The 24,508-nt window shown below is 38.8% G+C and overlaps 1 protein-coding gene across 5 annotated transcripts in view; it reads right to left on the bottom strand.

Moving 5' to 3' along the window:
• The window catches only part of MYPN (myopalladin), a 120,947-nt gene that overhangs the window by 32,938 nt on the left and 63,501 nt on the right, over window positions 1–24,508 (bottom strand). For all 5 annotated transcript variants that reach the window (XM_040485160.1, XM_040485159.1, XM_040485163.1 and 2 more), the window contains 7 exons: window positions 22,960–23,011; window positions 19,222–19,336; window positions 18,044–18,115; window positions 10,463–10,604; window positions 8,544–8,567; window positions 4,965–5,081; window positions 4,108–4,480 (listed from right to left, as the gene is read on the bottom strand). In XM_040485160.1, coding sequence (XP_040341094.1) covers window positions 4,108–4,480; window positions 4,965–5,081; window positions 8,544–8,567; window positions 10,463–10,604; window positions 18,044–18,115; window positions 19,222–19,336; window positions 22,960–23,011 — 895 coding nt within the window. The remainder of the gene's footprint in view (window positions 1–4,107; window positions 4,481–4,964; window positions 5,082–8,543; window positions 8,568–10,462; window positions 10,605–18,043; window positions 18,116–19,221; window positions 19,337–22,959; window positions 23,012–24,508) is intronic.

The following is a 24,508-nucleotide window of genomic DNA, read 5'->3' as shown; positions in this document are numbered from 1 at the left end:
TTTCTTAGGGGTTTTGAACTGCTGAGATAAAAAGGCTTAATGACTAAACAACAACAACAACAAAAAACTTGGGATACTGTATCAAGTACTTTTGAAAGCAATTTTGGCAACAAAAATTTCAGGCAGTGTGTGCTGGACAGAGCTGGCTCTCGATTATTCTGGAGAGCAGATTGTGCACATCCCATTCCAATTCCCAGTTCAATGACCTTGCTTTAGCAGCCTGAAATAGAACATGGTGGGAGAGAATTGGCAAACGCTAGAAATCAGGGCTTTCCCGTCTTCATCTGTTGTTAAAACATTTGCCAGCACATCACTGATTAGGATAACTAATTCTGAGTAAATATGTCTCTGCAATTGGCTTTTAGCTGTGTTTTTACCAGTGGCAACCAAGCTGGGAGAATCACCAAGAGAATCACCAAGAGACAAACAAACCTCAATGATTTAGACACCATTGCTCAGAGGGTCAATCGGCCGGGGAAAAGATCCAGGCCTAGTTATTGTTATCTTTTTAAATGTGGGTCAGTTGTTCTTATCTTAAGCTTTAGTGAGCCTCAGAAGCCTCTGGATTCTGCCCTCCTTGCCCCCACACCCAGCTTCTGCTTCAAGGCTGGAGAGGGACCTGAGAGTCCGCATTTCTATCAAGCTCCCAGGTGATGCCAGTGCTGTGAATAGCAAGGCTCTAGGTGGTGGTTCTTACATGAAACCGGGGCTGAGAACCACTGCTTTAAAAAAACAGTTGTCTTCCAAACATAGGCTTTTCCAGTACATTCTGATATTTGTCTGACATTTTACTCACTTTAAATGTTAATTGTTGTTGTTTCCTGAGTGTGGTGGGATGTGTGTACGGGGTGGGGTGGAACGATAAAAGGTTGTAACTCAGACTTTCCAACTTTGGGTCAGTAGTTTCCAAACTGGCTGAACATTAAAATAGTCTGTGGAGGTATTCTGATTTAGTCGGGATGGAAGGCATAAATATTTTTTAAAAGCTCCACATTTATGGGGCGCCTGGGTGGCTCAGTCGGTTGGGCGTCCAACTTCAGCTCAGGTCACGATCTCGCGGTCCGTGAGTTCGAGCCCCGCGTCGGGCTCTGAGCTGATGGCTCAGAGCCTGGAGCCTGCTTCCAATTCTGTGTCTCCCTCTCTCTCTGCCCCTCCCCCGTTCATGCTCTGTCTCTCTCTGTCTCAAAAATAAATAAACGTTAAAAAAAATTTTAAAGAAAAAAAGCTCCACATTTTATCTAGAGTGTAGCCAGTATGAAGAATCACTGCTCTAGAGAGCTTGAATTCAAGTCGAAAACTTCAAAGTCTGAGTTATTTAGGCTTTGAAGATACAGTGTTTAAAAATGACAGTTTCTCTTTATTTTCCAGTTTTAATATCTGTAGGAATTATGTCTATTTCCTGTATGATGGCAAATTGAAGGAACAAACAGAAAATTGTATCCTCAAGATTATTCAGAGAGTCGATACATTTTATTGCAAAACCTAAAAGATTAAAACCAAAGTCAAAACCAGTAAGAAAATATTGTAGACACATAGATATAGAGAGGACTTGTGTGTGTGTGCATGTGCACATGAACATATATATTCATACCTCTACGAATACAAGCCTCACACACAATTAAGAGAAAACTTAAGGAAGGCAAAAAAGATTAAAGAATCATATAGCACTCAGGACTTGATTTATAGAGGGTGTTACTATATAACTTAGTAGAAAAAATTATTATATTTATTGAAAGTCTCATGTGTCAGATACTGCTGACTGACTACTTAATTCTTCCCTTTGTAAAAGAGCTTGATTTTATTCAAGGAGACAATATATGCAGCCAAGGACTACACTTCCTAGTCTCTTTTTCAGCTAGTACACCATGTAACTGAGTTCTGGCCAATGAAATGCAAGCACAAGATTTTGGGTAAGACCTAAGAAGGTTCCTTGAAAGAAGTTTGACATCAGGACTTCACCCATTTGCCCTTCTTGCAGCTTGAAATCAGATGTGATGACTACACTATCAGCCACCCTGGACCATGAAGGGATCTGGAGAAGAAGCCAGTGCTGAAGGTGGCAGAGCAGAAGACAGGAGACTGGGTTATCAATGACTATGGAACCACTGTAACAGCCCTAGACTGTTCATCTAATTCCTTTATTTAAGAGAAAAACCCTCGGGGTGCCTGGGTGGCTCAGTCAGTTGAGCGTCTGACTTCAGCTCAGGTCATGATCTCGCGGTCTGTGAGTTGGAGCCCCATGTCAGGCTCTGTGCTGACAGCTCGGAGCCTGGAGCCTGCTTCAGATTCTGTGTCTCCCTCTCTCTCTGCCCCCTCCCCCCGCTCATGCTCTGTCTCTGTCTCTCTTTCTGTCAAAAATAAATAAAACATTTTAAAAAATTAAAAAAAAAATTTAAGAGGAAAAACCCTCATGTATGTAACCCACCATTTGTTTGGGGTTTCTGCAACATGAACCTACACCTAGTCCTAACTGACATACCTAATAGCCCCTGAACAGTCTCCGGGTAAGAGGAGATCCTACAAAAAAGGCAATCCCCAAGGAAATTGTTTTGGGTTACCTGTTCCCAAAACTCCCTTTTCTGAAAAATTCCCCCACTCCCCACCCTGCTGCCCTTCACAGTTCTGATTCCATCCATTTGACTCTTCTTTTCTCCAAACATAAATCCTTTGCACCTGATTAGGCTGGATCAGCTGGTATTTGGAATTGAACTGCTATGAACAATTTAATTAGCAGTAGAACTTGACATAAATTGTAGAATGGGACATGCCATGATGGGCCAGGTATGAATTGATGAGTCTCCAAAGAGAGGATTGGAGAGGATATGCAAAGAAGCAAGGAGGTGCTCAAGACAGAGAGTGAGTGGTGGACAGAGGCTTGGGTTATCCTTCTCCAGGCAGGGATTCTCCAGGCTGCCTTTTGTTTCCCATTCTTGCCTATTTCTCTACAATAACCCATTCCCTCTTTTCGTTTCAGTGGATTCCTATTTCCTGTGACCAGTAGAACTTTCAGGGGACAGAAACATTTTTGGATGTGATTTTCCAAGAGGCATGCTTCATAACATTTAATTTCATGCTCAGAATTTTGCCTCATGTGGTAGTGAGAAGAATATAAAACTAAACATGACCTGCTTCCAATGAACATCTTGTGTTTTGCACAGAGAAACTCATGAGGGGAGCACTGTTCGTACAAGTTTTAATGTTGACGTTTAAAGGATTATGTAATTATAAATATAATTTTTATAATTTTGACGTGTGGATCAAACAGAACATAGGAGTAGTATCATGTTCTGTGTTTGCTTTATAATGGATAAGCATTAAACATTGCAGCATGGCTCCACTGGAGGCTCTCTCGGGGGTTAGGGCAACAGCGTATCAGTCCCCAATGGGAGTCTGAAGATCATGACTCCTCCATTCTTTCATCCCCATTATATTTATACAAAACCTACTGTGGTCACTACAGCATATCCAGCCATAGCAAAGAACAAGTACTAAATATGTTTTCCATAGTGACTACAAACGCTTTAGTTGAAGCAGAAATGGGAAAGGTAAGAATAAAATTACAGACCATAAGGGATATTAGATGCAAGAAAGGGTTTATAAAAAGAGTGTAGAAGTGCTTCAGCTGGAGCCCTCTAACATTAGACAAACATCTTTATCAGCTAGTTTAGGGGTAACATTAGGTGTAACATTTCTCAAAGGTAGAATATTTGACAGTAAGGATGGTAGTGATAGTACACTAACATTGATGTAAGGATTTATGGTTTGCAAAGCATTTAAAGTGTATTTTCTCAGGGTGTCTGGGTGGCTCAGTCTGTTAAGCTGTCTTCAGCTCAGGTCATGATCTCACGGCTGGTGGGTTAGAGCCCCGTTGGTCTCTGTGCTGACAGCCCAGAGCCTGGAGCCTGCTTCAGATTCTGTGTCTCCCTCTCTCTCTCTGCCCCTCCCCTGCTTGTGTTCTGTTTTTCTCTCTCTCAGAAATAAACATTAAAAAAAAAATAAAGTGTATTTACTCATTTCCTAATTCCCTTTTTCAGCACCATTATTTTTAAGGGTACATTCAGAGAAGCTCACAGGCACCCTGGGTCATCCATTCTACTTCTTACTTACAGTTTGGGTTTGGCCAGAACTGGAGGGGGTTCTTTGACAGGTGAAGAAGGCTCAGGGATTTTTGCTGCCTGTCCATTGAATCTCTCTGGGAAAGAATCAGGCCTTGTCTGGTTGGTGGTCACCACGCCACCCTCAGAAGATGCTTCACTTCCTTTGTCATCTTCAGGCAGGTTGAAGTGCACACGGAGCCCAATCCTCGAGCTGGACCGGGGCTCATTATGGTTTACTAGAACCCCTTCAAGTTTGGGTTTAGGGGGTTGTTCCACAGAAGGAGGCTCTGGGTTGGGTGGGGATGGCTGTTGCTCAATAACAGCCAGGTTGGTGGTGGAGTTGGCTGGGTGAAGAGACCCATTATTTCTGAGGTCTTCATTTCCTGAAAGGACAACAACAGGACCTGAGCTGTTAGCCTCACTCAATAAGACTGAGATAAGATTATAACTGTGAGCTGGGGGCATGTGTCCAAACCAGATGAGTATGCTAATGGGAGAATGCTTGTCAAAAACAATGACCATAATCTGGGGCATTAAAAAATGGTGCAGATACAGGAAAAAACTAAACTAAGAATCTAAGTACCATTTTGGAAAGAATATTCAAAGTTTATATAAGACCAAGGAGATGTTTTCTTAGGGAACAGAATAGATAACAGTAGGATAATGGATAGTGGTGGTGGTCATAAGTGCAATAAGAAATTGAAAAAATTGGAATTGTTTACGAACATTTTCCTTGATAATTCAAATTTCTTTTAGGAGAACCAAGCTAGCTTCATAAGAAAACCAGTAAAGAAGGATAATGCAAACACTCCCTACTCATATTCAAAGTCATGGTCTAAATTGTTCTGGCATTTCAAGGGCCCTTACCTCTTACGTCGAGTTGTGCGATGCTTGACACTGTGCCATATTTGTTGCTCGCAGTACAGGTGAAGCACCCAGAGTCTTCTGCAAACACCTCAGCAATGACCAAAGTACAAATCTCCTCTAAATGTCAGTAAAGCAGAATGGTTACTCACTCAATTATAGAAATGGAATTACAAAATTTACTGATATCAAGTGATCATTCTACAGAAGTCAATGTAAGAAGTAGATTCTATTAATTGTTTGAAAATAATTAGTCCAATTACTTGATTGAATTGACTGATGAGCAGGCTAAAGTGAACCAAAGGATGTAGAACAAAAAACTTCACATAGACTATTGGCAAGAGGATTTTATGATAATACGATACTTAATATGTTGTCAATTCTCAGGTTATTTTCTATTTTTTGTCATCAGTCCAGATGACAAAAATAGAACTGAGAAACAATAAACTTAAAAATTACAAGAACAAGTTAGCAGTTAAAGAAGAAGGAGATTTGTGTGAAGTAAACAATTAATAAAACATTTTTAAATCTAAGACTCTCATTATGTCTGTGGGGAATTTTGCACTGAGGTAATTTTATTTTATTTTATTTATTTTATTTTTTTTATGTTTCACTTTTAAAAAATTTTTTTTTATATATGAAATTTATTGTCAAATTGGTTTCCATACAACACCCAGTGCTCATCCCAAAAGGTGCCCCCCGCAATACCCATCACCCACCCTCCCCTCCCTCCCACCCCCCATCAACCCTCAGTTTGTTCTCAGTTCTCAACAGTCTCCCATGCTTTGGCTCTCTCCCACTCTAACCTCTTTTTTTTTTTTTTTTCCTTCCCCTCCCCCATGGGTTCCTGTTAAGTTTCTCAGGATCCACTTAAGAGTGAAACCATATGGTATCTGTCTTTCTCTGTATGGCTTATTTCACTTAGCATCACACTCTCCAGTTCCATCCACGTTGCTACAAAAGGCCATATTTCATTTTTTTGCACTGAGGTAATTTTAAATGAAGGCCACAACTTTGGACAAGAAATATTTTGCTGAGCTAATAGTAATTAGCTGATGAAGTAGTTTGAAATTCTGGGTGAAAGAAGAGCAAAATGCATTTTTTCCCTTTGCAATGCTATGGCAATTCTTATGGATTACTTTAGTAGACAGCATGGACCCCCTTTGAATAACTACAAAAGTGATTCCCACAATGAACCATGTGATTATAGCCTAAAATTATTATGGTTAGATAATCCTTGACAGCTAATGAAGAGAGGTGTAAGATGGTAGCATAAACCATCAATTACCACTTAGTAGACCTGACACTGAAAACAAAACTAACAAAAGCATGGTTGTATTAGGAGGGACAGGAGGTCACAGCAGACAGTGTTGAGTACCTGCTCCATAGCTCATCATCTTCCTCCTGACTAATAGAATTCTGGCTTTGTCCACCCTCTTTGAAGGGGTCATGTGCTTCAGGGCAACTTGGCCTCTGCCAGTCTCAGGTGGTGAATCATGATTGGTCATGCTAAGCCAGTCATATTAACTCTATCCTTGCTAAGTGATATCATGCACCACACAATTACAGTCAGTAAAACAGGAAGAAAATCTCTTGGTGAGTTTATAGGAAAGTTTTCCTGCTCTTTAAAGAGAACAAAAGAGAGCATTGTTCCCTATTTTTGCCTGTGCAGTGGGTCATCTGCATGCAATACCCAAAAACTGTGGCAGCTGTCTTGGGTAGACGAGTAAAACAAGGCTAAACCTGAAGCTAGTGGAATGGGAAATGGGCCATGATGGCCTTAGAGATGCTAAATCATCCAATCTCAAGACTGCCATTTCTCAGGGCACCTTGCTATGTGAGAAAATACATTTTTCTTAATGCTTAAGCCACTTTTAGTTAGGTCTTCTTCATCGCTGCTCAAGAATCCTAAATGATGGAGAGGCAAAGTTTAGTTTTGGTGTCTCTCTGTCCTTTTTCTGAGTCCTCGGCCTATGCTTTCTTCTCTCTGTTCCCCTTCCCAAACATTTATACTCTCAGCTTTCAGGGATCACTTTCAGAAAATGATCTGATAAATTTATTCACACTACACTGTATGTGCCTGATAAAACAAAGTTATTTTGTGTCCAAAGGGTATTTGCATATATAAGATGGACAAGAGGTCTCTGGCTATGAAATTTAGACCATGGATCTGGGAAAGGCGGGACTTGTTTTGGGAAGGGACCCTTTTGGGGTGACTCTGAAATGATTTTGTGTATGAGATTGCCTAGTGGAAAAGTCTGCTCCACTCTGAATGAAAGTGTCAAAACCTGAAATATTTTCTTTTATCTATCTATCTATCTATCTATCTATCTATCTATCTATCTATCTATCTAAGAGAGAGATTGGGGATGTGTGCAACGGGCAGAGAGAAAGGAAAAGAGAGAATCTTAAACAGGCTCCATGCCCAGCACAGAGTCCAGCTTGGGGCTCCATCTCATGAACCCTGATATCATGACCTGAGCTGAAATCAAGAGTCAGACACTTAACCAACTGAGCCAACCAGGTGTCCTAAAAACGTGGCATATTTTCAAGGGGGAAAATACCACTTCAATACAAGCAATGCAACAGTAAGGCTGCTCTGATCTTTGCTATGTATCCCCAAGGACCTACTGTAGGGCTGTGCAACATGGATGTTCAATGTCTACTTCTGGAATACCTTTCATTCATTTTTCACAAGAGAGAACTATAATAATAAAATCCCAAACCATCATTCTTACCCAGGGGTACAAATACAATCTAATTTTCCAGGGTAATTACAGAGAAGACTTTCAGATATTTCTGCTGTGATTTGTGAGTAACTTGTGTTTTCTAGAAGTAAAACTTCACCTACTGTCACTCCCATGTCATTTTGGTATCTTCCCAACCAAATCTAATAACATCATGAATAGGTTGCTTCTGCAAATTTCAAAATCTGGTGGGTGAGTTTTGAGCCACATAAGCTGTGAAGGTGGAATTGATTTAGCGTCATGGAAATTGCTCTGCCCAGTTTCGGGAGGTCACATGTAGGAGCCAAAGAGGGAAAATATTCCCAAGAAACATCCCTCAATAACCAAGAACTAACTGCATTCATATTCAGTATTGGATATAAACTTCAAATTTGCATATGTGCCCCTCCTTTCCTTCTTCTTCAGTAATAGCTAGAGTTGGTTGGAATCTTTTTTCTAAAACCTTAGTTTTCATTTTTTTCTTGACACCGGTGTAACCAATGTTTTATTATTTATATAATATATATAAAATCACTGATTTATGAGTATATATTTATCACAAATTTTTTTTTAAATTTTTTTTTTTCAACGTTTATTTATTTTTGGGACAGAGAGAGACAGAGCATGAACGGGGGAGGGGCAGAGAGAGAGGGAGACACAGAATCGGAAACAGGCTCCAGGCTCCGAGCCATCAGCCCAGAGCCCGACGCGGGGCTCGAACTCCCGGACCGCGAGATCGTGACCTGGTTGAAGTCGGACGCTTAACCGACTGCGCCACCCAGGCGCCCCTATGAGTATATATTTATATGCATGTAAAACCACAGATCATACGCTTACAAATTAAAATGATCTTTACCTGGTTCTGCCATGGATCGCGGTTCTAAAAGAAAAGAAAAATGAAAAGATTCTAAGCATTTATTTTACTAAGAATCTATATTTTCATCAGAAGCTTCCTATAGAACTTCAGTCTCTTGTATATTCATGAGTGATCTGATAAGGTTAATTTGTAAATGTGAAAGTACAATGACCTAAGCACCAATGACCTCCACAGGGCCAGGGCAGCTGTCACAGCAGGGCCACAAGAGAGCTGCTAACAACATGATGTTGCTGTATTTTGGGACACACCTGGTTTTCACTTGGGACACATAAAGCCATAGGTGAGGAGAAGTTACTGAGTTAGGGTTTTAGGAATGACTTGCTTTTATTGGTACCCATTCAGCCTCATCTGAAACACAAGTTTCAAATTTGTGAAGACTGAAAGCTCATTCTTGGCTTTGAGTTCTCACATCCTAATGAAACATAGACTGTACCTCCTGCTCTAAGGTTTCTAATATTAAGAGCCTCAGGATAAATAACAAGAGGGCAGGGTCTTTGTCTTAGAATTCTTTGACATTCCTGAAAGTGCCAGCATGGTACTGAATACCATGGTGTTTAATTATAGGTATTCAGTAACAGTTGTTAAACTTAGTTATGACCTTCTACACTGATACAACTATTCAAGTTTTTTTTTCTCAGTTTAAATGGTATTCAGATTATATTATCGTTGTTGCTACTGCTGTTAAACCTGACAGCAGTTTGATTCATACATCAGTGATAGGCAGAAACAAATTAACAGAAAAGCAAATAAATTTCAGTGTATTTTGTGACCGAAATGGGTCAAGGTGAAAGCACTACATGATAAGAAAAAGAAGAACTAACCACTTGAATATATAAATAATTCTTACTATAAAAAAGAACGGAATTTCAATATGAAAATAAGCAAAGGATATAACAGGTTTAAAAATAAAGAAATATAAAGACCCAATAAACATGAGAAAAACTTCCACTCCACATCTAATTAGTGAAGTATAGATTAAAACGATTGTTCCTATTTTGGGCCTATAAAATTAGTGAATATCAAAAAAATGTTTAATATCCATTGTTAGTGAAGGCATGAGACAAATGGCATTCCCATATAGTGCTGGTTGTATAGAATAAATACGGCTTGGACAACACATGTCCCAGTACATTTGGGATAGGCCTGTTTTATTCCTGGAATCTCTGTGTAACTAAGAGCAGTATCTTTCACTTTTTTTTTTTAATTAAAGATCTTATTTTTAAGTTATTTCTACACCCAGTGTGGGGCTCGAACTCACAACCCTGAGATTAAGAGTTGCATGCTCCACTGACTAAGCCAGGTGCCCCTCTTTCACTTTCAAGGTGTCCCAGACTGGACGATCTATTATGTGATTATCCTCAATTTAGTTCAACCTTTTGGCATGGCATTTTGGCAATATACATTGAAAGCCTAAAAGAGGTGAATTTATACTAGCAATTCTAGTTCTCTTTATTCTATAGATACTCACAAATATTTTCTGTTACATGCATTTAAGCAGTCTATAAAATTAAAATTTTTTGAACAATCTAAATGTTCAACAGGAGATTAAATAATATAAATTGATTGTACTGATTTATTTTATTTATTTTTGTACTGAGTTGTTTTTAAAAGAAAGTATATTTATTAACATGAAAAGATGTTCATGAAATGTTGAGTAAAAAATCAATTTACAAAAAAGTATGATTTTTTTTATTTTTAAAAAACATATGCATGGAGAAATTTGGGGGGAATATACAACAAAATATTAATTGGGTTTAGTTCAGAGGATTATGATTACAAGTAATTTTTCTTTTATTCTTTTACTTATATTTCAATTAATTGTTAAGAAGTTATAGAAATAAATGAACACAATAAATTCATTAAAATTATCTGAAAAATAATTTGAAGTATCAACTTACTTTTCTGTAAAATTCTAAAATCTGGAGAATCTTCTATTAAGGTCCCTTCTCTATACCACTCAACTTTAGGAGATGGAGCTCCTTTGACTCTGCATTCAAAGACAACCAGCTGACCTTCAGAGGCTGATAGATTTTGTAACATCTATAATGAAAAGAATATTGTTAAAACCAAAGAGTATACATTTTTGGAATCTAGTTCCAGTGCTGAATTTTAGAAAAAGATACTGTCGCCTTCACATTTGGTTTTTCTCCAAATCTTCTACATCTCCAGCAGCTCCAATTCTGTGGATATTCATTGAGTCTATTTTGGAAGATAGAATCAATCAACTGAGCCCATATGAAGCTTTGCCCTCATTATTCTCTTCCTTTTCCTCTCTGTTGTTGTACCAGACAACTTTATTAAATACTAAGTGAAACATTTTGAGGGTTTGCAAAAATGCTGATTTTTGGTAAAATACCTCTGTTCTTAAATGCCCAAATGGAGTTTGTTTTCCAGAAATAATGACAATTTAAGAAATCTGCAGGAATATCTTATTAGGTGCAGTCAGCATGGTGGTAATGTATTTTTCCACACAAAAATGTCACTGCTCATGAGGTGGGACATCTCTGTAGCTCAAGTAACTGACTCTATTTGCCTGGCCTTGTTTACATACTGTAGTCCCGGAAATTGTCTTTCATTTTGTTATCTTGTTTTCCTTATGTGTTCTTTACAGTACAGTTTCAATGATCTATTGAGGGATATAAACAATGACAATCTCTTTAAAATCATAGTCACAAGTGGAGTCTTATGTCATAATAAAATATGTTGTAATTTTGTGAGGGCATTGTTTTTTTTTTTTATTTTTTTTCAACGTTAATTTTTTATTTTTGGGACAGAGAGAGGCAGAGCATGAACGGGCGAGGGGCAGAGAGAGAGGGAGACACAGAATCGGAAACAGGCTCCAGGCCCTGAGCCACCAGCCCAGAGCCCGACACGGGGCTCGAACTCACGGAGCGCAAGATCGTGACCTGGCTGAAGTCGGACGCTTAACCGACTGCGCCACCCAGGCGCCCCTGTGAGGGCATTGTTAAATGCTTTTCCACACATCCATGAAAAAGGTTTACAAAACCACTTTGAATGAAAACATCAATATATTCTATAATAGACTCTCTGGGAGAATGGAACTCACATTTTCCATTCATAACCAGTCTTTCAGTTGTGATTTGTGAGCTTAAAGTCACACATTCATTTGTGTAGCTGGTACTTCATTTGATTATGAAATTCTTTGGCATGTGTGTGGCATATTTTTGTTTCTAATGTTAGCCCAAACATTATAAACATGGAAAGGTTATGATTAACTTCCTCCACAAGCTCTATTAGTAACAAATGCTGCAAGGCTTTCTATTATTACATTTTGGGGGTCTGTATTAAGGAAATACTGACTCCTGCATCAGAGAAGGGGAAAGCTGGTGTTTTATTTATTTATTTTTGCTTTTGTCATTCACTATTATAAATATTCTGTGATTATTTGTATCTATCTTATGTAAAATTGATGATATTTTGTACATGACTTGGTCCCATCATATTTGTGGCATTTGTCTAAGGAATCTAGGGGTGGGGATAACCACACAACTTTAGCTATATATAGTAGATGACTTTTACCTTAAAGGTGTGTAAGTTGATAATTTGAAAGCCAGGGGGCGCTGTAGATCAACATTAGTGTTTTGTTCTTCAAGATGAGATTTGCACAGAGGGGTCTCTGAATTAATGAGGAACTACTTGATTAAAAAAAAAACCCTCATTATTCTTTGTATACCCTCAACAATATCTTCTAGTGACAAGAAAGAAATATTCTTAATAAGCAGGGAACATCAAGGAGTCTTGGGTGCTCCTGGCAAGCTGGCGGATATGCTCTCGACCCTGACATCTGAGCAAATTCTGTGCTAACGTGGCAGCTTTGAGGCCTATTGAAAACTTTAATGGCAGTTGGATATCTCCATGGGATTCATATAAAATAGAGTTTCATTTCTTGAGACAAACAAATTAGAAAACCAAACCAAGAAAAAAAAGGTGGTGGTGGCAGAAGGGACTGAATAAATTAAATATGGCATCCCTGTTTTTTTTTTTTTTTAAAGTTTATTTATTTTTGAGACAGAGAGTGTGATCGGGGGAGGGGCAGAAAGAGAAGGAAACAGAGGATCCCAAGCGGGCTCTGCACTGACAATAGCGAACCCGATGCAGGGCTCAAATACACAAACTGTGAGATCATGACCTGAGCCCAAGTTGGAAGCTCAACGGACTGAGCCACCCGGGAGACCCAAAATATGACATACTTTTTAAATGAAAGTAAGAAGAATGTTCTTACATGGGTTGCAGTTCAGTTCAGATACATCAGGCAATTCTCAATCAGTAGAGATTACACCAAAGCCCTGCTTGCAAAAGGATAGCCTTGAGAAAATACGTTGCTCACAATTGAGGCCAACATTAATTGGCTGTAATTATTCACCTGACATTGAAGGTCAAGACTTGTGTTCTATTTAAGAGGCCAGCCAAGATACCCTATATACTACAGTGTATGTAATATGCCTGTTAAGTGTCTGTGATATGAGATGGAACCTCATTCCAGCTGATACATCATCAATACTCAGTAAGAAAAATGCCAAGGGTCATCTTACAAGTCACTTAGAAGAAGTTGTTGAAAGTCATAGTTTGAAGGATGATGATAGTTATTATTGATGAAAACTGTGCTTTTCTATAAAAATATCATGAGAAGGAACTGATTCATATCAGGGTCCAAACCAGTTACACCATTTGAACATCGTGCAGATGGTGCCATGTTTAACACAGGAGTAAGTCTTAGGCTATTACTAATGGCAAAATGTCTACAGGCCTGATCATATTCATCTTGACTTCACCGAAGATAAATAAGACAAATGAGACATTCCCTAACTAGCAAAGATTAAGTTAGTCTTAACTAGGAATTATGGATTTGGACTAAAGTCACTAGAACTAAGGGTCTATAACCTCTTGAGGTAAACAGTATTCAAAGTGCAAATCTGTCTTGTGTGTCATCACCATACTGATCATCTTGGAAGACATTCTTTGTAGGGTGACTTGACAAATCAGAACCTCGAGAAGCATCTCTTCCACAGTCATTTGATACTGGATCCCCCCTCCCCCCCCATTCCTCCTAAAGATACTCGGAAGCCACAATGCAATGAAAACAATAATTGCTTATTTAGCGGAAATAGAAATTATTCACTACAGAATAAATATTACCATGTGACTGCTTTGTACCTAGCACTGTACCAGGTGCTTTCAATGTGAGTCAAGAGGACATAGTTTCTGCTTAGTAGATTTATACCCACAAATATAACACAGGGACATCCTTAAGAAAGGACATCTCCCTTACTGGTGAAAAGATATCAGTGATAAGGTTCATACTGTCATTTTATTCCTTTTTTAATCCAGTTGATATTTGTGCACCTTGGAAGAGAGAAGTTGCAAGTGAATGTGTATAGTGCTTTAGGCTGGATTTGGATCAAAGGAGTTTTTATGGATAAAGATTTGACTGAGGACACTTTTACCCCTTGATTGGCACAGGTGCCCAGAGCAACAGTTGAGTCAGAAAAGTTCCTGGAATTGTTGGGCTGGGGAGGGGGGGTGGCCCATGTAATCTTCTGAAACCTGGATCCAGCCACTGGCTCAGTTATTTCAGGGTTTTCCTGCTTCTGCTATTATATAATGAAGTGCTCTTCTTCAAATTCTCACTTCCCCTGCCCCCTTGCACTCTTCAAATTACTGCTGAAGCAGCTGGAGCCAGGGCTGCTGCAGCCTTGAAAGCCTGCCAGGGCAGCTGCTGTTGGAGTGTGAGCAACACAGCAGTAAGATTCTAATTTGATCATCTACCTCCCTTCGCACTCAAGAAGTGTGAGCGGTTCTCTCCCCCATATATAGAGTGGTTTTGATACTGTATAGAAGATGGAGGGTAGTCTAGCTCCATAAAATATTTTAAAATATAGATATCTCCTAGGAGTAGAGAAGTGAACTAGCATAGGGGACCCCAGTCTCCTCTACCACTGTTTTGCTGGGCAACCCTCCTTTTCATTTTAACCTTCTTTAAAAAGAAACTAATACCAGTACTTCCCTATCACAAAAGGAGGCACAAAGAGTTAAATAAAACTCCGCTCTCTAATTTTTGTTTTTTAGTGGCTTCTTGCCATTATTGGCAAAGAAATGCTTTGTTGGGTGGTATAGAAAATGAATCCTAGGGGCTGGAAAGCCAGAAGTCACTAAAGAAGTAAATAGAGCAGGAATAACCCAAACAAATATATGCATATGATCGGTTATCATGATGCATGCCATGTGATTACCATCATCAGTGGCTCTGACTCAGAAATTTTCTGACACTGGCAATGACTATGACCTCAATTCTGCCCTCACTGGTGGAAACTAACGTAAGCACACTGTTGCTGATAAGTCTCTCTGGAATCTGAGCCACAGCCTATCCTTGTGCCCTACGTCTGAACAATCCCGATCCCATTTATGGAGGCAAGAGCACACATCCTGAGGGCTAAGAAAGCCTATTCAGAATTTGGGTCTTTGTGCTAAGGACTGGTTTCCCACCATGTTTGGGACCTAATGTTTTTGGAGATTTATCTAAGAAACAGCTTACACAGATGGTCCCTGACTTACAATGCTTTGACTTATGATTTTTCAACTTTATGATGGTGTGAAAGTGGTACACATTCAGTAGAAACCATACTTCACATTTTGAATTTTGATCTTTTCCTGGCCTAGCAACATGTGGTATGATCCTCTCTTCTGATTCTGGACAGGGCCGGTGAGGCTCAGCTTCCAGTCAGCCATGCAGTCGTGAGGGCAAATGACCCATAACACCATTCTATACCCATATACAACCTTTCTGGTTTTCAACTTCAGTACAGTATTCAAATTATATGAGATATTCAACATTTTATTAGAAAAGAAGCTTCTTTTATAGTATTAGATGATTAGATGATTTTGCCCAACTGTAGGCTGATGTAAGTGTTCTGAGCATGTTTAATGTAGGCTAGGCTAAGCTATGGTGTTTGGTAGGTTAGACATATTAAATGCATTTTTGACCTCTGATATTTTCAAGTTATAATGGGTTTATTGGGATGTAACTAATGATTAATTCATTTTCCCATTTGTATTTGTCAAAGGCAAATATGAATCTGCCAATTAGAGAATCTAATTGTAAAGAGGCATCGGAGTCACCACACAAAAGCAGTTAAACCTGTTGGCTTTAACCAGTCCATGAAAATTAAATGTAAAGGATAAGTGTTAAAGTCCTATTTGACTTGCTATAATAAAAATAAAAATAGCTTATTTCCTTTATGGACTCCTATCTAGATATTAGAGATAGCCTTCAAGGTGCTTGGGAGAGACAGAAAAGCAAACAGCTTTATTATTGTGCTAAATGTTGTACCAGAGGTATGCACCAGGTGATAAGATGAAGGAAACACAGAGCACCTGGGAAGATTTGAAAGTGAGTGGAAGGAGACCAGGACACCTATCTGGTGTCTGGCTGGGCAGGTGGTGGCGAGAAGAGAGGAGACTTCAGCTGAGACTGGGTATAAATTATTCTGTGGGTAGTTGCCTTTGAAGAGTCAGCACTGTCTCTAGGATGTCACAACAGGGCTTCAAAAATTAAAACGTCCTGATTCTGGGGCACTTAAGCTGTTTTAAGGCTGGGTGAATTGGTAGTGAAGTAAGAGACAATTATAGGTAGCTGTATTGGCTGTATCACACACACACACACACACACACACACACACACACACACACGTCCACTTATAATTCTTCATCAGAGTTGTATCCTCCAAGTCACAAACACATTGCTTTCCTACCTCATCTTTGAATATAGCAAGGCTAAAATTCCAAAAGCAGATTATAAGAAAAGAATCTGAAAAATTGAGAGAGATCTTGCTTCACATAAGAATGTCTACTCAACTGATATAAATATGGATAAACATGTCTCACTCTTGACTCTGTTGGATCTTGGGAAACCATCTTGGATGAGTTAACAGGATGGAACTCTCCTAAAACTGATGTTTCTGTGGAAGTTGCACATTTAGCTCTTCCTTTAGGATCAATACTCATTGGAAAATATGCCATTTTTGCCATTTTGCCCTCAACCATGATTTCTCAGTCTCAGGACTACTGATAATTTGGGCTGGATAATTCCTTGCTACGCGTGGTGTAGAGGCTGCTTTTAGGCAATAGGCATGAGCAATGGAAACTTGAGCAAGGCAAAAAGGCCCATGGCAAGCACCAAGCTTAATGCAAACAGACCCATTAAGACATAGCCCCTAACTGGCCAATGGGCTACTTACCACCAGGCACAGTTCCTAAGAATTACCAAAAAAGGGAAAATTCCATATGTCCCCATACACCCTTACCCTGTCCTAGAGTTAAAGCCCCTCACCTTGGCCTCATTGCAGACAGTCTTCCTTTGTTGTTTGACCTGCAGCTCCCTTGTGGTGTATTCAATATACTTCTATCTTCTTTGTTCTGCCTTGGATGAATTCTTTCACCACCCAGCAGGTACCCCCACCTGATCAGGACACCCCATGGGGGGCTGTCATTCTATGCATTGTAAGATGTTCAGCAGCATCTCTGGATGCCAACAGCACAGTCTCCCAGTGACAACCAACAATGTCTATAAATATTGCAAATGTACTTTGTGGGGTAAGGAACCCTGACTGCTCCAAACTAAAGCATACCTCTAAGAGGACAAAATCTCTTTGGGCCTAAGTTTGGCATTCATACAAACAATAAACTATAAATCCAGGCATAGATTTCATCCATGTGGCCTTCATAATACAAAAAAAAAAATCAAATGTGACTCAATTTTCACCTTTAAATTTATTGTCTTGGCAATAAAGTCTATATTACATAAAGGAAGGAATAATAGACTGAGAATTAGGAGAACTTGTTTCTAGTTTGGATTCTGCCACTAACTAGTTTTGTGACCACAGATAAACTACTGAATGTCTCTGGCCCTTCCTTGTGTTTTCATTTGGAAATCAAGGTGCCTGGGTAAATTTTCCAGTTATAGATACAAAGACTATAAGATCAGCATTTGATGCCGCCTCAATAGTTGATTCCATGGAATAGAAAAAGAAAACTCTTTGTCCTGGTGTGATTCTTTATGTTAAGCCTCCTAAGAGCATTTATCTCCAACTCCTTGAACACTAAAGACATGTACCTGCAATTTGATTCTTCTGCAAGTCCAGAGAAACCTTTGGAGTAGTAAGTGGCTAAAAACTTATCGCCTGACCCCTATGTGTGACGATGGCTGCATTTAACAGCAATAGGATGGCCATAGAGATCAATGTGGTGCATGGGAAAGACGTTCTTCTTATTATGCAAGCTGTTATTAGATATCTAGGACTTCAAATGATATGGTAACAACTAGAAAAAAAATCTAAACCCTATTCTGTACTCATAAAAGACCAAAATCCTGAGCTACATCAGTAAATCTTGGATCCTACAATTTTGTGTGGGTACTGGGGTATGTTTAAAGTCATGACAGAAAGAAGTAATATTTTGATTACCTTTGTAAACACAGGAGCTGCAATGATAGGTTTTCCATCCAATCCTTGTAGATAGTTGGTAGGGCTCTGACACTATTAGAAGGGAACCAACAAAAGGTTCATCGTCACTATGATTACTACCTAGATAATGATAGAACAAACCTACAGAATTTGGTGTATACAATTAATGTAAAACCAAAAAACTGACTTTTTCTAAATCTATGAATCACAGACTTCAAATTTTATATTGAATTGATTGTATTCTTTCTAGGTCATGGTGGTTGGAAATATGTGCTGCCCATCCCCACCTCTTCAACATATAGAACAATGTAATTAGCCCTAAACCCCTGAGGAAGTTCCATAAAACCTGAGTCTCCCCAGATCACAGCTGGATTAGAACTAAAATGTAACCCGTCTGCATTACTAAATGGGTTAAATAAGAAACTGTTTAATTTTTTTAAGTTGTAGATCAATATGTTTACTTACACATAAATATATCAAAAACATGTTACAAATATGTTTAGATTAGTATGATTTCATATTTTTAAAATATTATATATATTCATATACATGCATAGAAAATGTCTAGAACTATATGCTAGAAATTATTGACAGAGTTACCTCTGAGGAGTGGGGGCATGGAGGTAGTACTTTGACCAAGGTTTTTATTGAATATACTGTATCTTTTGAATGTTTTTATTGAATATCTGTATCTTTTGAATGTTTTTATAATAAACAATTATCATCATCATTATCATCAACTTGAAGGATGAGAGCATTTAATGCTTTCTAAAAAATCATTTCATACTTGTTCTATTTTAGAAAGTAGAATTATTTGCAGCTCCATGAAACTGAGTTTCATGATATAGTGCCCTGCCTGGGCCACTGCGAGAGCTGGCAGCTCTTTGTATATGTAATCAATGCCCTTCATTAAGCTGGAATATCAGACTAATTTATAAAGAGGTTTTTTTTTCTGTGAAATTTGCCTATGAAGCTAGAGAATATGTTCCCAAAACAATATCAAGTGCTGATATCCTACATCAGAGGTACAAAGCGATTATCATGACCATGGAAGCATGTTGCCAAAGTCATTATGAAGTTGCAACAGAGGAGAACACAATCATGCCTTGCAAGATAGGCATGGTCACAGTGCCTGCCCATAAGTCCATGGCACTTGTGTTTCACTTGGACTCTTGTACCTGTTGGATGGTTGACACACTGGGCTGGGCCACCACATGCTGGGCTTGGGGTACTGCTGAAGGAATGGTTGCAGAAGTAGTGGGAGTAGATGATACTTCTTTTGGCTTCTGGATTCTGAGAAATGATTAAAATACAGATTTTAAAACAGACCTATCACTATGAAAATTCTTTCAGAAAAGCTAGTAATGTCACCATTTCTTACAGTTAGATATAATAAAAATCTTTGTTTAACAGTATTCCACAAAACACTTCTTTTCTACATAATTTGATAGACAATGCAAGCAGGAAGATGATAAAATGCCACTCCTGTCCTTGAGTTAGTTATTCTTAGCTGGGGACTCAAGTATATTCATAACTAACTGAGATTCAAGACAAGTGCTATGACAGAGCATGTGCAGAAGATAATTTTTTTGAGATTTTTGTTGCTGTTGTCCTCTGTGTTTTCCCTCCCCCTTCCATTCCAAGTAAGAGGCCAGGCTTTATAAACCTTTGATTCTGGAATTTTGGCATGGCAGAAAGCAGAAATAGCCTGAGTCAACAAGCTCTTCAAGTTTACATAAATTAAATTAAAGAGCTTATTTGAAGGGCAAGAAGTATTCATGAGAAGACTGTGGAGGGGAGATTATTTTAGTCTTGCTGTGGAAAGGGGGAAGTCTGAGGATATTGCCAGAGAGCCTGACAAGAGGGAGAACCAGAGTCCAGAGGGGAGGGCAACCCCTCTGGTTAAAGGGATCCCACTCTTACTAAAGATATCAGTACCCAAGCATGTCAGAAAGCAAAAAAATGCTGGACTTGAAAGGATCTTGAGGTCTGGGATATAGGCCTCCCTCCCATATCCTGTAGGGATAGATGACCAATGACAATATGGGCTTCCCTTTTGTCCAGATGTTACTTCTCTCTGCCTCATCTCTAAAATGGCGAAATAAAGGGCACCTGGGTGTCTCAGTTGATTAAGCATCTGACTCTTGGTTTTGGCTCAGGTCATGACCTCAGGTTCATGAGATTGAGCCCTGAGTAGGACTCCATGCTGGGACTGGATATGGAGCCTGCTTAAGATTCTCTCTCTCTCTCTCTCTCTCTCTCTCTCTCTCTCTCTCTCTCTCTCTCTCTCTCTCTCTCATTCTCTCTCACTCCCTCTGCCCCTCCCCTGCTCACACACTCTCTGTCTCTAAAATAAATTTAAAAAGGGGGGGAAAAGGGGGGGAAATAATAATTCTTACTTCAGAGGGTTTTTGTAAGAGTTAAATAAGGTAATTCATGTAAGGCACTTAGAAAAGTGTTAAATGTCAAATACTATGTGTCTATGTCTATATCTATCATCTTTGTACAGCCATGGAGGGAGAAACAGATGCCCAATAATGACTGATTGAACTTTTTTTTCCAGCCAGGAAGGATGGGGTCGCAGAAGCAGAATTATGTAGTGATACATAGGCTATCAGTGTCCCCTAGGCATCTGTTTTCTTCTTCTACAATAATAGAATTCCTTGTTTCTTTACATGGCTATTCCAAATAAAGACTGAATTTCCAAATGTTCATTAAGCCACATGTGGCCACATGACTACTCTTTGGTTATAGGATATGAGGGATAGTGATGTATGTGATCTAAGAGAGATGACCTTAAAAGGGAGGGGGCAGGGAATGCCTTTTACTCCTTCCAATCTGAGACTAAGATAAGGCTATTCCTCAGAATGAGATGAAGTTGGAAACCAACTGGAACCCAGTGAAATGTGGAGCCATTCTATCAGCCAAATCCATATGTTTATGTAAATGGGAAATAAATATCTGTCTTATTGAAGTTACTGTTATTCTTACACAGAAATGTAAGCTAAATCTTAACTCCTAAAAGTAGATTTAAAGAAAATAATCAAATGAGATATTCCTTGCTTATTTAAATTTGTATATCAAAATTCTTCCCTATTAGCCTTGTATACCATGTTATGAGAGCCTTGAGGAAGAAGTGATGAATGTGCAATGGAGGAGGAGTTTATGAGTGAACTTAACTGGGTCTTGAAGGGTACATAGGAGTTTTCTAGGCAGAGGAGACAGGGCATTCCTAGCAAAGTGAACAGCTTGAACAAAGGGGTGAAAATAAACTGTACATTGTTTGAGTGAAATGAGAGCAGTATGAATAGCGTGAGGTGACAGAATGGAGGAGGAGAGGGCAGGAGAGCCTGGTTGATACTCTACTGAATCAGGCTTTGTATGTCATGTTAAATTTTTTTTAATATTGTTCATTTTGTGCTTGGTTTTATTTTCCCATAGATAATTTTTTTAATGTTTATTTATTTTTGAGACAGAGAGAGACAGAGCATGAGCAAGGGAGAGGCAGAGAGAGAGGGAGACACAGAATCCAAAGCAGGCTCCAGGCTCCGAGCTGTCAGCACAGAGCCCGACGCGGGGCTCGAACTCACGGACCATGAGATCATGACCTGAGACGAAGTCAGACGCTTAACCGACTGAGCCACCCAGGCACCCCCATAATAATTTTTTTTTAGTCAAGAAAGTGATACGATCAGAATTATCTTTTAGAGAATAACTGGTTGTAGTTTGGAGACCATAAAAGAAAGAAAAAGGCTGGAGCAACTGTAATGATGTAACTGGCATAAAGAGTCAGGAAAGAAGGAGGAATTGAACCACAAGAATGAAAAGGAAGACAGTTAAAGGAGAGAAATCATTCAACCTGGTTATGAATTGTCATATCTACACAAAAGCTAAAAGCAAATTATTATTCCAAGGTAAGCACACACAAGGATTTCAAAGAATAAGGCATGATTTCTAAGGTCAGAAATGTCCTTAAGGAACTTCCCCTCTGTAGGGGAGGACAGAATTTACAAACATAGTTAACAACTGTAACCAGCCTTCTAAATGTCACCCTTCATTTCAAGTAATCTCAAGGAATGGTTGTTGCATCTGTTTTCAGGTCCCATGCCTTCTGTCCAAAGCTTCCTCTGCCTAAAAATGCTCTTTCCTTCCTTGTTTGGGGGTGTCCACCAACTGTTATTTTAAGACTCAGCTCAAGGTCACCAACTCTGTGAAGTCTTTCCTGATCTCTCTTTCCATCCCCAATGAATTAATAGTCCTTTGTGCCAAGTCCTAACAATCCTGCCCATGGTTATATCATAGTCTATTATACTTTATTACTCTACTGTCTATATGCTTGGTATACATCTCTTGCTATATTTACCATGTATTTCTCTTTAGTACACAGTGAGCTTCTTAAAGGTAGGAAGCATCTGGTTTTTCTTATTACCCATTATGTCTAATAAAGTCCTTGGTGTAGAGTAGGTGCTTAGTTGATAGTTGGGGAAAGTAAAGAATGGATGGATGTAACTTTGTTCAGTACTCAGTATAATTGTTTAGCAAAAAGGTTATGACTTACTCACATCACTCACTTGTATAATTTAGGATAACCAGGTTTTGTGTCCTTGTGAATACTATTATTTAGTCAGAAAACATGAATTTTTTGAAGTGTTACACTATTTGTTTTTTACTCTGTAGATATAAGTACGATGATATTTCATAGGTGATATCTCATTTTTAAAATATTGGGAATATTAAAATTCATCTACTAGGCAAGATTTAAAGCTCTCAAAATCTACCCAATATATATTTTTGGAGGTAATATCCTGGAGCCACCCTCTTCAAGTTCTACTAAACCAATTAGTAGCTTTCTCAGGATCTGAGAAAGCTATCAGATAGAAAATAGCTAAAGCTATAAGATAAAAAATTAGAATTACCGATTCATCTCTTCCTTGTTAGGGTCCCCTTCTGAGTCAGAAGAAGAAACCCCTGGAAAAGTAAAAACAAGACATGAAATGTTTAAGATGATAATTTCTTAAACTAGTTCCTAGGCATTTGAAGACCTATAGAATTTTAGACCTAGAAAAGAACTCAGGGATTTCCTACACTAACACCCAATTTTATAGATGAGAAACAGACCCTAAGTAGTTGAAGGACTTGCTCAAGGTCACATGGCTAGTTAGTGACAGAGTTCAAATTAACTGGTCCAAATGCCAAGTGCTCTTGTGTATTAAACACCTGCTGATGTCTTTAACAGAGCAGTCTTTGCAGACGTTTTATGCTGTCTGTAAATCCTCTTGCTCTTGGCCTACACACATTAAATAAAAGGAGGGATTACACTGGATTCTAAACATTGTAGGTGTAGGTGGATACTCTTCCGTCCACCCCTAATATTAACAAGGCATACTTCATTTGGGAGTGGGGGTGTTTGAAGTTCTGTTGCCACAAATTAAAAAAATCAGTAGTCCAATCTCAGCACTGTTAGCAAAGCTTTGATCTCAGATTTCCCTTTCAAGATAGTGAATTCCAGCAAGATATAACTGAGCTAAATCTGGAGGTATTTATTGTATTCCAAAAATTTGAGGATAAAAACATACAACACATTTCTACCATGCATTATTCATTTTTATCATTATTCATGCATCTATTCAATAAATGTTTATCAAATATCCACTATGTACTTGGTACTACATAAAGTATTACAGATATAAAAAAGAATGAGACAGTCCCAGTTTTACAATCTGGTTGGTGAATGAGCACTTACACCAAAATAATACAATGTTTAAGTGTTAAAACCAAGGCATACATAAGGTATTATAGATGATAAAAGTGCTAAAGAATGGTCCTCAGAAAAAATCCAGAGATGAGATAAAATGGAACAAAAATTTGGTAGATATATAAAGAAGACAAATTTATTTCTCCCCTAAAATTAGTCATGTAATTTTGGTGTGGACGTAAATGCTTCTCTAATGCTCCCAAATGGTCTTCCTGCTTCTACCCTTGACTCTCTGAGGAATACTCTCAACGAGGAACCAGAGTGATTCCATTAAAAGCTAAGTCAGATTATGACACATTTCTGCTCAGAATCCTCTACAGCTTCCCATCTCCCTCAAAGTAAAAGCCAAAGGCCTTACAATGACCTACAAAGGCCTATACAATCTTCTCACCTGCCTCCTCCCACCTCTACCCATCTGGAACTTCTGACTTCATCTGTTACTTTCTTCCATGTTTCCTCCATTTTGGCCATATTGGCTCATCTCTATATCTATACACAGACTCACTCCCTCCTCAGGGTTAGTGTACTTATTGATTTCTCTGCCTAGAGTGGTTTTCCCTTGACTATCCTTGTGGTTCACTCCCTCATTTCCCCCATGTCTTCACTCATATGTCATCTGGTTAGTGAGGTCTTCCCTGACCACCCTATCTGTAGAGCTAAAGCCTACACACACACACACACACACACACACACACACACACACACACACA

This window comes from Herpailurus yagouaroundi, unplaced genomic scaffold (assembly GCF_014898765.1).
Source record: "Herpailurus yagouaroundi ecotype Mexico unplaced genomic scaffold, PumYag 163, whole genome shotgun sequence".
Lineage (NCBI taxonomy): Eukaryota > Metazoa > Chordata > Mammalia > Carnivora > Felidae > Herpailurus > Herpailurus yagouaroundi.
Note: the sequence above shows the minus strand (reverse complement) of the source record. Positions and strands in the feature narration are given on the sequence as shown.